This window comes from Pan paniscus, chromosome 18 (genome assembly GCF_029289425.2).
Source record: "Pan paniscus chromosome 18, NHGRI_mPanPan1-v2.0_pri, whole genome shotgun sequence".
Taxonomy (NCBI): domain Eukaryota; kingdom Metazoa; phylum Chordata; class Mammalia; order Primates; family Hominidae; genus Pan; species Pan paniscus.
In genome coordinates this window covers 20,010,754-20,023,729 of record NC_073267.2, presented here as the reverse complement: position 1 = coordinate 20,023,729, position 12,976 = coordinate 20,010,754, and the positions used below count along the sequence as shown (strand labels likewise).

The following is a 12,976-nucleotide window of genomic DNA, read 5'->3' as shown; positions in this document are numbered from 1 at the left end:
CCACAAACGTCTGAGCGTGGAATGCTTTGTGTCCTTAGGTGGCAGCTTGGTGCAGCTGAAAAGGTGCCAGGCTGCTAATGGGACAATTCAGAGTCCAGTTCAGACCCAGGTTCTACCTTGCTATGTGTCCTCCCAGGTCACATCCCCACACTGAGCCTCAGCATCCCTGCCCTTGGAGGGAGGAGAGCTGGAAACTCACCTGCGGTCATTTTCATGTTTCTCTTCTGTCTGAGCCACACGTTATTTGCAGCCTGTGGTCTGAGCATGGGCTTTAGAGCCCAGTCCTGAATATTTTCTGCACTGTGGGCCCTGTTGGTATCTGGGGAAGCCTATTACCCTTCTCAGAGCAATGTTTCTTTTTCTTCTCTTTTCTTTCTTTTCTTTTCTTTCATTTTTTGTTTGAGACAGAGTCTCGCTCTGTCACTGAGGCTGGAGTGCAGTGGCATGATCTTGGCTAACTGCAACCTCTACATCCTGGGTTCAAGTGATTATCCTGCCTTAGTCTCCTGAGTAGCTGGGATTACAGGTGCCTGCCACCACGCCCGGCTAATTTTTGTATTTTTAGTAGTGATAGGGTTTCACCATGCTGGCCAGGCTGGTCTCAGACACCTGACCTCAGGTGATCCACCCGCCTTGGCCTCCCAAAATGCTGGGATTACAGGTGTGAGCCACCTCGCCCGGCCTTTTTTTTTTTTTTTTTTTTTTTTTAGAGACGGAGTGTCCCTGTGTCCCTCTGTCACCTAGGCTGGAGTGCAGTGGCTTCATCTCGGCTCACTGACCTCCGCCTCCCAGGTTCAAGTGCTTCTCCTGCCTCAGTCTCCCAAGTAGCTGGGACTATAGGCATGCACCACCACGCCCAGCTAATTTTTGTGTTTTTCAGTAGAGATAGGGTTTCACCATGTTGGCCAGGCTGGTCTTGAACTCCTGGCCTCAAGTGATCTGCCTGCCTTGGCCTCCCAGAGCACTGGGATTACAGGTGTGAGCCACTGCTCCCAGCCTCTGAGCAATGTTTCTAAATATGAAATCCAAAGGCTTGTGAAGACAACTGATTATATGGAAATACAGCTGATATAAATATTACAAAATTATTACAAAAATATTACAAAGCCAAACTGTGATATAGCAATACCCATGCCTCTTTATTAACACACCAAATAAGGCGATCTGATGGTGGGTTGGCAACATTATTACGATTGCAATTTAAAGCAGTGATGAGTGTAAATGATATTCCAACATCTTTGCAACAAATGTAACAGGACATGAAAATATCTGTGATTCCTGTTGGTGACAAAGTTACAGGTTCTGTTGACACGACGGCAGTTTGCTGCCTATGCTCATAATGGAAAGAATTGCTACATTGCAGTTTGATGCCTATGCTCATAATGGAAAGAATTGCTACATTGCAGTTTGATGTTAGTAAAATTAAGAGGTCTATTTTTTCTTCCGAGTTCATTGAGTTCATTGACCGCAGGTTACTGGCCCTTGCTAGAGTTATATAGACTTGAGTTTCTTTCTTTATTGTGAGTTTTTTTTTTTTTTTTTTTTTGACGGAGTCTTGCTCGTCGTTCAGGCTGGAGTGCAGTGGCACGATCTCGGTTCACCGTAACCTCCACCTCCCGAGTTCAGGCGATTCTCCTGCTTCAGCCTCCTAAGTAGCTGGGATTACAGCATGTGCTACCACGCTCAGCTAATTTGTGCATTTTTAGTAGAGACAGGGTTTCACCATGTTGGTCAGGCTGGTCTCGAACTCCTGACCTCAGGTGATATGCCCCCCCACCCCCGCTCCTTGGCCTCCCAAAGTGCTAGGATTACAGGTGTGAGCCATTGTGCCCTGCTTTTTTGTGGCTTTTAAAAAATTTTTATTTTGTAGAGACGAAGTCTCACTGTGTTGTCCAGGCTGGTCTTGAGCTCCTGAGCTCAGGTGATCTTTCTGCCTCAGACTCCCAAAGTGCTGGGATTACAGGCATAAACCACCATCCCAGGCTAGACATGGGTTTCAATCTCTGCTCTATAGCTTCCTGTGTGGGTGCATTTGGGTAAATTCCTTTTCTTTCCTGAGTCTCAGTGTCCTCAACTGTAAAATGCGTGTAAGACAGTGAGCTCCTAGGGTGCTGGGAAGAGTAAATGTGACAAATCAAATTCAACACACATTTATAGAGAACTTTTGATGTGCTCAGGGCCATTTTCGGTGCCAGGATGCTGGACCGAATGAGAAGGGCAAAATCCTTGCCCCTCTGGAGTTTACAGTTCGGGGGCAGAGACAATGAATAATGAGGCAGATAAGTAAATAACGGTTTCAGATAATACTAAGGGCAATGAAGAAAATAGTACAGGTGATATGAAAGGGAACAAATGCCTGGTGCAGGTGACATTAAATAGGGCAATTAGGTGATAATACAGACAGAAATGAACAATATTGATGCATAAGACGAGAGAATGTATTTGAAGTATCAGCTCGGCACCTGGTACGTGGTGTATGTTCCATTTGTGCTGGCCACGGTGATGATGATGATGATGACATCTCTCCTGCTACACTGCGAGCACAGATCACAGCTCTCTGTAGCTGATGCTGGCTCTACGCACTGTATTCGGGGCTGGATGAAGGTGGGGCCATGGAAGCGTTCTACACAAGAACTCAGCAGCCCTGTTGGAGCCAGATTGGAAGGAAGCAGGTCTGATTAAAGGAAGATAAAGTCTTCTCTCTGCTATGTCTGGCAGGGAGAGCTAGGCAATCAATAGGTCTCGCAGATCAGTGGAGGGTGCTTGGAATCCGGCAGCATGAGGCTTTTTAATTAAACCTATAACTGCGAGAAAAGGTAACTGCCTTATTTCTGCAGCTTGTGTTTCTGTCTGCCTGCCAGAAACTGAACAAATCAATGCACTTCCAGAGGTTCTGAGGATCTTGACAAGGGGGCCTCTAGTTTTGGGATGGCCAGACCCTGCAGGGATAAACTCTCGAGTGGCCAGGGTGTCAGGTACCAATTCTGGAGGGTCAGGTGTTGCCTTTTACATTTAAATACCCATAGCAGGTGTGATTAGCAACTGCAATTCAGGGGAAGGCAAGGCCCCTTCCCAGCCAGCAGCAGCTTGCCTTCCAGGATTTTATACCAAGCTGGCCCCCTACCACCACAAGATGTCAACATTCCTTTTTTTAATAGAAGATTTTCTTTTACTGTGGGCCAGGCATGGCAGCTTGCTCCTATAATCCCAGCACTTTGGGAGGCCGAGGCTGGCAGATCACTTGAGGTCAGGAGTTCCAGACTAGCCTGGTCAACATGGAGAAACCCCTGTCTCTACTAAAAATACAAAATTAGCTTGGCATGGTGGTGTATGCCTGTAATCCCAGCTACTCAGAAGGCTGAGGCACGATCATCATTTGAATCCGGGAGGCAGAGGTTGCAGTGAGCTGAGATCACACCATTGCACTCCAGCCTGGGCAACAGAGTGAGTTTCCATCTCAAAAAAAAAAAAAAAAAAAAAAAGATTTTCGTTTATCATGAAGTAGAATTATGCTGTTTAGGGTATGGTCCATGCACCAGCATCACAGCATCATCTGCTGGGAATGTGTCAGAGATACAGAACTCCAGCCCCACCCCAGACCTACTCAGTTAGAATCTGCATTTTAACCAGATCATCAGGAATTCATATGCATATTGATGTGTGAGAGGCACTGAAATTGAACATACATATGAGACTTAGAAGACAAAGAAGCCAAATGCCAATATGCAGACCTTATTTAAATCCTGAGAGAGTTAAGAAGTTATCTATGAGATAATTTGAAATTTGAACATTTGCAGATATTAAGGAATGATTCATTTCCTAGGTGATAGGGAGGTTTTATTTAAAAAAAAAAAAAAAAAAAAGAGCCCTTTTGGCCATGCGCGATGGCTCATGCCTGTAATCCCAGCAGTTTGGGAGGCTGAGGTGGGTGGATCACCTGAGGTCAGGAGTTCAAGCCCAGCCTGGCCAACATGGTGAAATTCCGTCTCTACTAAAAATACAAAATTAGCTAGGCGTGGTAGTAGGTGCCTGTAATCCCAGCTACTCAGGAGGCTGAGGCAGGAGAATTGCTTGAACCTGGGAGGCAGAGGTTGCAGTGAGCCGAGGTCTTGCCACTGCACTCCAGTCTGGGCAACAAGAGTGAAACTCTGTTTCAGAGAGAAAAAAAAACCCTTTTCTTTTAGAGTTACACATGAAAATACTTAGAGATAAAATGATTTCATGCTGGCATTTGTTTTAAAATACTGGTGGAGCTAGACAAAGTCTTGACGTTTGGACACAGCACGAATGACTGTGAGTTGATGGTATGGGGAACTGTGTCACGACCCAGGCAGACACAGTACACAGTATACTGTTTACTTAGTATATGTTTCAAATTCCCCACAATAAAAACCTAAGATGATGATATAGAATATTCACATAGAAAATGCATGAAACAGGCTGGGCACAGTGGCTCACACCTGTAATCCCAGCACTTTGGGAGGACAAGGTGGGCAGATCACCTAAGGTCAGGAGTTTGAGACCAGCCTGGCCAACATGGCGAAACCCCGTCTCTACTAAAAAATACAAAAGTTAGCTGGGCATGGTGGTGGGTGCCTGTAATCCCCACTACTCAGGAGGCTGAGGCAGGGAGAATTGCTTGAACCTGGAAGGCAGAGGTTATAGTGAACTGAGATCACGCCACTGCACTCCAGCCTGGGCGACGGAGCAAGATTCTGTCTCACATTAAAAAAAAAGAAAAAAGAAAAAGAATTGCATGAAACAGGAAGGTGTTGTGAATGAACATTAGTTCAAGTGGACATCCATAAATCTGTTACCAGGTCATTACCGGCTCCTGCCCTCTGTCAGAACCTCTGCCCCAGAGTAATTGCTTCCCTCCCATTCTCTGGGGCGCTCTCACCCCTGGCTGCCTATGGAATCGCCTGGGAAAACTTTACAAAACAATGCAGTTGAGCCTCCTCCAGTCCAATGAAAACAGACTCCCTGGGAGTGCGCACAGGTGATTCTAATGTGCGACCTTAGCTGCCCTAGCTTTTCAGGTGAATGCCATATTTGTGCTTGAATTTCTCAACGAGCTTACTGCTCCTTACATCCAACAGGCAATTTCACTTTCTCATCAAGGGACTGAGTTGCTGGACTGTTGTATAAGCACAGGTTACATTGCAACCCATTTTTTTCCTTTTTTTTTTTTTTTTTTTTGTTTGAGACTATGTTTCGCCGTGTTGCCTAGGCTGGACTCAAACTTCTGGGCTCAAGTGATCCTCTCTCTTCAGCCTCTTGAGGAGATGGGACTTTAGCTACCGTGCCTGGCTTGCAACCCATTTTTGAAACTAATGGGTTTTTGTGTATTTGTGATAAATGTGTATTTACCACATATTGAGTGCTTTCCATTTCTCTGGAACTGTGCTAAGTACTTTATTTTATTTAATCCCCACAACGATTGTGGGGTCAGCATCCCTGTCCCTATTATACTGATGAAGAAACAGGCTCAGAGAGACTATGTGGCTTGCTTCAGGTCACCCAGTTTAAAAAGTGCTGAGTGTGGACTGGGTTCATAGCTCTCTGACTTAATGCTCTTAAGCATCATTTTGTGCCGTTCATTCAGGGTCTTGATCGAAGAGTTGAGGGCCAGTTAGCCACCCACAGTGAACTGGAAGTAAACATGGAGAGGTCGTCACAGTGTCACTCGAGGCACACTTAAGTGGTGTGCCTTGGAGCTGAGTTTCCGTCTTTGTCAAATGGGGACAGCACTGTTTTGTCTTCTCTGGCTGACAACCTCTTACTCATCTCTCAAAAGTGCGTCAGTTGTCACAGAATGGGGAAGCCGGAAAGCTCCTCTGAATTTCAAGGGACCCCCTGGCTAAAGCAGAATTAGTCATGTCCTCCTCTAGCCTCACAGACCACTTGTCCAGGTCTCTCAGAGCAGTCGACAGGAGCCCGACACTTGTCATGTGAGACACTGGCGCGTCTGAGAACAGGTGCTGTTTTGTAGCTATTTCTCTGTCTGCAGAGTCCAGCCCAGGGGCTGGAGCATGGCAGGGGCCCCTGCATGTCTGCAATTTGAATGAAAGGACGAGGGTACTGCTCAAACACCAAAGCTTTGGTCAGAGCCTAGGATGTACTGACACAGGACCCTTTGGGCAGAGATATATCACATACAGCCACAGGAGAGTGGTTAGGAACCTGGACTCTGAATGAAGACTGCCTGGGTTCAAGTCCAAGCTCTGCCACTTACAAGCTGAATGACCTTGGGCAAGTTATCTCACTTCCCTGGGCCTCCCTTTCCTCATCTGAAAAAATGGCTACATCGCAGCCTTGTTATAAGGATGGAATGGGTGGGTGCAGTGGCTCATACCTGTGATTCCAGCACTTTGGGAAGCTGAGGCAGGAGGATCACTTGAGGCCAGGAGTTTGAGATCAGCCCGGGCAACATAGTGAGATCCCGTCTCTACAAAAAAAAAAAAAAAAAGTTGCCAGGTCGAGTGGCTCATGCCTGCAATCCCAGCACTTTGGGAGGCCGAGGAAGGTGGATCACAAGGTCAGGAGTTTGAGACCAGCCAGGCCAACATAGTGAAACCCGTCTCTACTAAAAATACAAAAATTAGCCGAAAAATTAACCGGGTGTGGTGGCACGTGCCTGTAGTCCCAGCTACTTAGGAGGCTGAGGCAGGAGAATCACTTGAACCTGGGAGGCAGAGGTTGCAGTGAGCCGAGACCATGCCATTGCACTGTAGCCTGGGTGACAGAGTGAGAGACTCCATCTCAAAAAAAAAAAAAAGAAACTTAACTGGGCATGGTGGAATCCACCTGTAGTCCCAGCTCCTCAGGAGGCCGAGGTGGGAGGATCACTTAGCCCAGGAGTTTGAGGCTGCAGTGAGCCACTGCACTCCAACCTGGGTGATGTAGTGAGACCCTGTCTTAAAAGAAGAAGAAGAAAAAAGAATGAGTTTGTATTTTAAAAACACTTCAATGATGCCTGGCACTCTGGTGCCAGGGGCCAAAGAAAAGTTAGTAATACCAATAATTTCCTGAAGACTGTGATATTTGTTTATCATGGGTATTTTTGCATTAATTTTGCATTAATTTTTTCATTCTTTTTCATTTTTAAACATATTGCATCCAAGTGTTATTTATCTTGATGACTGGGTGTTTGGTGCCTCCTTAAATTTTGCTCCCGGGGAGAATGTCTCACTTGCCTCTCCCTCATCCCGGTCCTGGCACCTAAGAAGCAACACATCAGTTCTCATTTGTCTGGAGGGAGCTCAGCATCATTATATGTATTTAAAGAAAAAGATGAATGTGTATATATTACCAATACTTATTCAGAATCTACAAAACTCTGAGCACTGGGGATGGGGCTGTGTGATGGTTAATACTGAGTGTCAACTTGATTGGATTGAAGGATGCAAAGTGTTGTTCCTGGGTGTCTGTGAGGGTGTTGCCAAAGGAGATGAACATTTGAGTCAATGGACTGGGAAAGGCAGACCCACCCTCAATCTGGGTGGATACCATCTAATCAGCTGCCAGCATGGCCAGAATAAAAGCAGGAAGATGAACATGGAAGGACTTGACTTGCTGAGTCTTCTGGCCTTCATCTTTCTCCCATGCTGGATGCTTCCTGCCCAACATAAGACTCAAAGTCTTCAGTTTTTGGACTCTTAGACCTACACCACTGTTTGCCAGGGGCTCTCGGACCTTAGGCCACAGACTGAAGGCTGCACCATCTGCTTCCCCACTTTTGAGGTGTTGGGACTTGGACTGATCCACTACTGGCTTCCTTGCTCCTCAACTTGCAGATGGCCTATCGTGGGACTTTACCTTGTGATTGTGTGAGTCAATTCTCCTTAATACACTCCCTTTCATATACACATATATCCTATTAGTTCTGTCCCTCTAGAGAACCCTGACTAATACAGGCTGGGAATGAGACATTCTCAGCCACGGTCCTTGACCTCAAGGAGTTGACAGATCACTGATTATTGTTACCACTTATTGAGCATTTACTGTATGCAAGACATGGTGCTAGTGATGTTTTTATTAATCCTTGTGGTGACCTTTCCAGAAAGAATCATTACATTCATTTTACAGATGAAGAAATTGGACTCAGAGCAATTAAGCAACTTGCCTGAAGTCATGAAGTTATGAGCTGGGGTCAGGATGTGAACCCAGTCTCTCTCTTTCTCTCTCTCTCTCTCTCTCTCTCTCTATATATATATATGTATGTATGTATATCAGGGTCTTGCTCTGTCACCCAGGCTGGGATGCAGTGGTGTGATCATAGCTCACTGCAGCCTCAACACCCTAGGCTCAAGCGATTCTCCTGCCTCAGCCTCCTGAGGAGCTGGGACTACAGGTGCCCACAACCATGCCTGGCTAATTTTTAGATTTTTATTGTAGAGATGGGGGTCTCACTATATTGCCTAGCTGGCCTCAAACTCCTGTGGCAAAGTGATCCTCCCACCTCTGTCTCCCAAAATGTTGGGATTACAGTTGTGAGCCACCATGCCTAGCCCTGTGAACCCAGTCTTTTAGACTTTCTACCACGGTATTTGGGTAAGTCCAGAGCTCTGTCCCCATCTTCTGCAAGAACATCTTGAAAGCTGAAGTTATCAGATGGATTTTTCTGGGAGTTCCATTGCTGAGTTCCTCTGATTCATGTCTCAGGAAGCTGGAGTCTAGACGTGGCGGGGCCTGTGGGAGGTGGCCCTCCCCTTTTCAGAGTGGATCTGTGCAGCCATCTGCCATCACCCATTCCTGTGGGGGAAAACACAGATTTTCCTGTGTTAAAAAATCTCTGAGACAAGACTTTGGCAGGATCTGAACAGACTGGCAAAGTGGCTCCAGGATTTCCTGGAAAAGGATGAGAAGGGGGAAAGAGAGGGCAAAGGAGAGGAGGAGAGAGTGGGAGGGAAAGAAGGAGGTCAGGGAGAAGAAAAGTGAGCAGGAAGAGCCAGCAGACAGCCTCCCAGGTGGATGTCTTTGAAGGTAACTGAAATGCATAGTGGGGTTTTCCCAAAGGGTTTCTGTTAGCCATTTCTCACTCCCAGTAGGGAAACTGGCTTCCCTAATCAGGGAAGGGCAGTTCAGGGCAGTGGAGCAGTGGGTGGCGATAATGCCCATCTTGCAGACTAGTTGCGAAGTTTCAGTGAGATTGAATATCTGAAGTGTAGTGTTGGCACACAATAGGTATTCAACAATGTCAGTTCAGTTCTCTCCTTTTTCATTTTTTATTTTTATTTATTTATTTATTTTTTGAGATGGGGAGTCTAGCTCTTGTCGCCCAGGCTGGAGTGCAATTGCCTGATCTCGGCTCACTGCAATCTTTGCTTCCCAGGTTCAAGGGATTCTCTTGCCTCAGCCTCCCGAGTAGCTGGGATTATAGGCACCCGCCACCATGCTCAGCTAATTTTTGTATTTTTAGTAGAGACGGGGTTTCACCATGTTGGCCAGGCTAGTCTCGAACTCCTGACCTCAGGTGATCTTCCCACTTCAGCCTCCCAAAGTGCTGGGGTAACAGGCATGAGCCACTGCGCCCAGCTAGTTCTCTCCTTTTTTAAAGACAGGCTCTTACTCTCTTGCCCAGGCTGGACTACAGTGGCACAATCATAGTTCACCACAGCCTCAACCTTGTGGGCTCAAGTGGCCCTCCTGCCTCGGCCTCCTGAGTAGCTGGGACTACAGGCATGCACCACCACACCCCACTAATTAACAAATTAGTGGAACGTAGTGGCAGGCACCTGTAATCCCAGCTATTCCAGAGGCTGAGGCAGGAGAATCGCTTGAACCCAAGAGGTGGAGGTTGTAGTGAGCTGAGATTACACCACTGCACTCCAGCCTGGGTGACAGAGCAAGACTCCATCTCGAAATAAAAAGAAAGCAAAAGGTTCCTTCATTCTCCTTCCTTTATCCATTCACTCAGCACAGTGAGCACCTAAGTGTGCCAAGCACTGTCCAAGGTACTGGAGATATAACAGTGAACAAAACAGACAAAAGCCCCTGCCCTCGTGGAGCTGAGATTCTACTGCGGTAGGAAAAAGTAAAAAAGAAATAGATAATATTATAGGAACTTAGAGAGCTGTGAAAGCTAAGGATAAACAAAGCAGAGAAGGAGGATGAGGGGATGTTAGGGATATTGGTTTCCTAGTTTTTTCTGCTATAACAAATTACAGCATGAATCTAGGGGCTTTAAACAACCCATATGTGTTATCTTATAGTTCTGGAGGTCAGAACTCTAAAATGGATCAGCAGGGCTGTATTTCTTCAGGAAGCTCTAGGGGAGAAACCATTTCCTTGCCTTTTCTGGTTTCTAGAGGCTTCCTGCATTCCTTGGATCATGGCCCTACGTCATTCTGATCTACATCACTCGTCAGTCTCTGACCCTCTTGCTTCCCTTTTATAAGAGCCTTTGCAATTAGATTGAGCCATACAGATAATCTAGATAATCTCCTCATCTCAAAATCCTTACTTTAATCACATCTGCAACCTCCTTTTTACCATGTAAAGTAACATTCACAGGTTCTGGGTATCAGCATGTGGACATATTTGGGGAGGGGGTAGTTGTGAATTATTCTGTCTACCACAGGGACAGAGATTTTAGATAAGGTGGCCAGGAAATAGCTTATTTATTTATTTGTTTTTAGAGACAGGGTCTCACTCTGTCACCCAGGCTGGAGGGCAGTGGTGCAATCATAGCTCACTGCATCCTTGAACTGTGGGCTCAAGTGAACTTCCCACTTCAGCCTCCTGAGTAGCTGGGACTACAGGTGTGTGCCATCACACCCGGCTATTTTCTTTTTTTGTAGAGACAGGGTCTTGCTATGTTGCTCAGGCTGGTCTCAACCTCCTAGGCCCAAGTGATACTCCTGCCTCAGCGTCCCAAAGTGTTGGGATTACAGGCACAAGCCACCACGCCTTCCCAGAAGAACTTATTGATGTGACTTTTGAGTAGGGACCTGAAGGAAGTGACGGATAGACACCTGGGGAGAGAACCTTCCAGGGAGAGGAAATGTTAGTGCAAAGGCTCTGAGGAGAGAGTGCAATGAGTGTCTGTGTTTGAGGACCAGCGGGGAGGCCAGAAAGGTCACAGCAGGGAGATCCAGGGGCAGAAAGACAGGAACTGAGGTCAAAGAGGTCATATGGGTGGGGGCAAGGGAGAGGTCATGAAAGGCCTTATAGATGATTGTGATAAAAATGTCTTCCTCTGAATGAGATGGAAAACCATAAGACAGTTTCTCTAAGCACCTGTTCAATAACTGACTATGAAAGAAAATCTGGGCCAGGCACAGTGGCTCATGCTTGTAATCCCAGCACTTTTTGAGGCTGAGGCAGGTGGATCACTTGAGGCCAGGAGTTTGAGACCACCATGGGCAACATAGGGAGACCCTGTTTCTGCAAAAATAAAAACAAAAAATTAGCCTGATGTGGTGGCGCACAGCTGCAGTCCCAGCTATTTGGGAGGCTGAGGTGGGAGGATTGCTTATGCCCAGCAGTTTGAAGTTTGAGGCTGCAGTGAGCTTTGATGGTGCCACTCCAGCTTGGGTGACAGAACAAGACCTTGTGTTTTTAAAAAAAACCAAAAAAACAAAACAAAACAAAACTAAAAGAGATAAGTGAAAAGAGAAGTGCAAAATGAGGTGTAAACATGTAAAAAGGTGTAAGGAAATATGGAAGGGACACAATTGACAAGAGACCAGAAAATGCATAGAATGAAGTCTTCAATGTGTGAAGGGAAAGGGCTAACATAATTATGTTTCAAAGAATTCAAACAAATCACTAAGACAAGTCCCTGAATCTGGGTAGAAAAACAAGCAAAGGGGTGTGAACAGTCAACTCACTAAAGAGAGAATGCAATTAGCTAAGCACATGGGAAAAGTCAGCCTAACTAGTAATCAAAGAAATGCAAATTAAAACAACAAACCATTATATTTTCACCTCATAAAGATTCTGCAAATGAGAATCCTGGCTTTGGCCTTGGTGGAATGAAATAGGTGCAAGAACCCTGGCAGTGGGAATTGGAAATCTGATTATTTTGGGAAACAGTTTGACACTGGGTAGCAAAACCTTCAACATGGGCATCCTCATTGGCCCAATAAATCAATTTTTGGCAATCTAGCCCAAGGAAATAATTTTAAATCTGGAGAGAGCCTTATGCATTGCTGCCAAACAGGAGAAACAACTAAACTGTGAGCAATAGGTTAAATAGGCCACGATGCTCATTCTTTTGATATTTTTGTCGATCATATGAATTAGGTGCCAGTTATATGCCAGGCACTGTTCTAGGTGCCAGGAATACAGCAGTGAACAGAACATCTTGAACTCCTTGCCCTTCATGGGGTTCCAATTCTAGTGAGGGAGCAGGAGAGCAAATAAGAACAGATATGAAGATGCTACATGATGGGGGACAAAGTAGGGCAATGTCACAGAGAGTGGAGGGGACTGCAGGGTGGACGACCACCAGTTTGCTGGGGACATTCAGTTTTAAGGCTGGGGCAGCCCTGGACAAACTGGGATGAGCTGGTCACACTAAGAGGGGCATCCTTGTGATGGGAGTGGTCAGGGTCTTGTCCTCTGAGGAGGTAGGATTTGGTTAGGGACTCAATGCAATGAGGGAGTGAACGATGGGAATGCTGGCTGAGTAGGTTTCCAGGCAGACAGAACAATACCTGCAAAGGCCTGGAGGAAGGAGTGTTCCTGGGGCAATGTGAGGGACTTGCACAAGGCTGGAGTGTCTGGGGCACAGCATGAAGGAGGATGGTGGTAAGATATAGATTTCAGAGAGGGAAACTCTTGACTCTTGCAGGGAAAGGAAGAAGTTTGGATTTTATTTTAAATCCAGTGAAAGCCTATGGAGGTTAAGCAGGGAAGCAACATGGTAAAATTTATGCTTTTAGAAAGACGACTCTGGCTGCTGTGTGGAGAAGGTGATGCAGGACAAGTAAGCCCCAAAGTTGGGGCTTAGCTTGGGAGGGTTCTTGGC

At 46.1% G+C, this 12,976-nt stretch overlaps 1 protein-coding gene across 1 annotated transcript in view; it reads left to right on the top strand.

The window, feature by feature from the left end:
• The first annotated feature begins 2,436 nt into the window (after window positions 1-2,436).
• Window positions 2,437-12,976, top strand: part of LOC129394149 (BOS complex subunit NOMO3-like) — a 149,810-nt gene continuing 139,270 nt past the window's right edge. Inside the window, exon 1 of the mRNA XM_063597954.1 lies at window positions 2,437-2,672. Coding sequence (XP_063454024.1) covers window positions 2,437-2,672 — 236 coding nt within the window. The remainder of the gene's footprint in view (window positions 2,673-12,976) is intronic.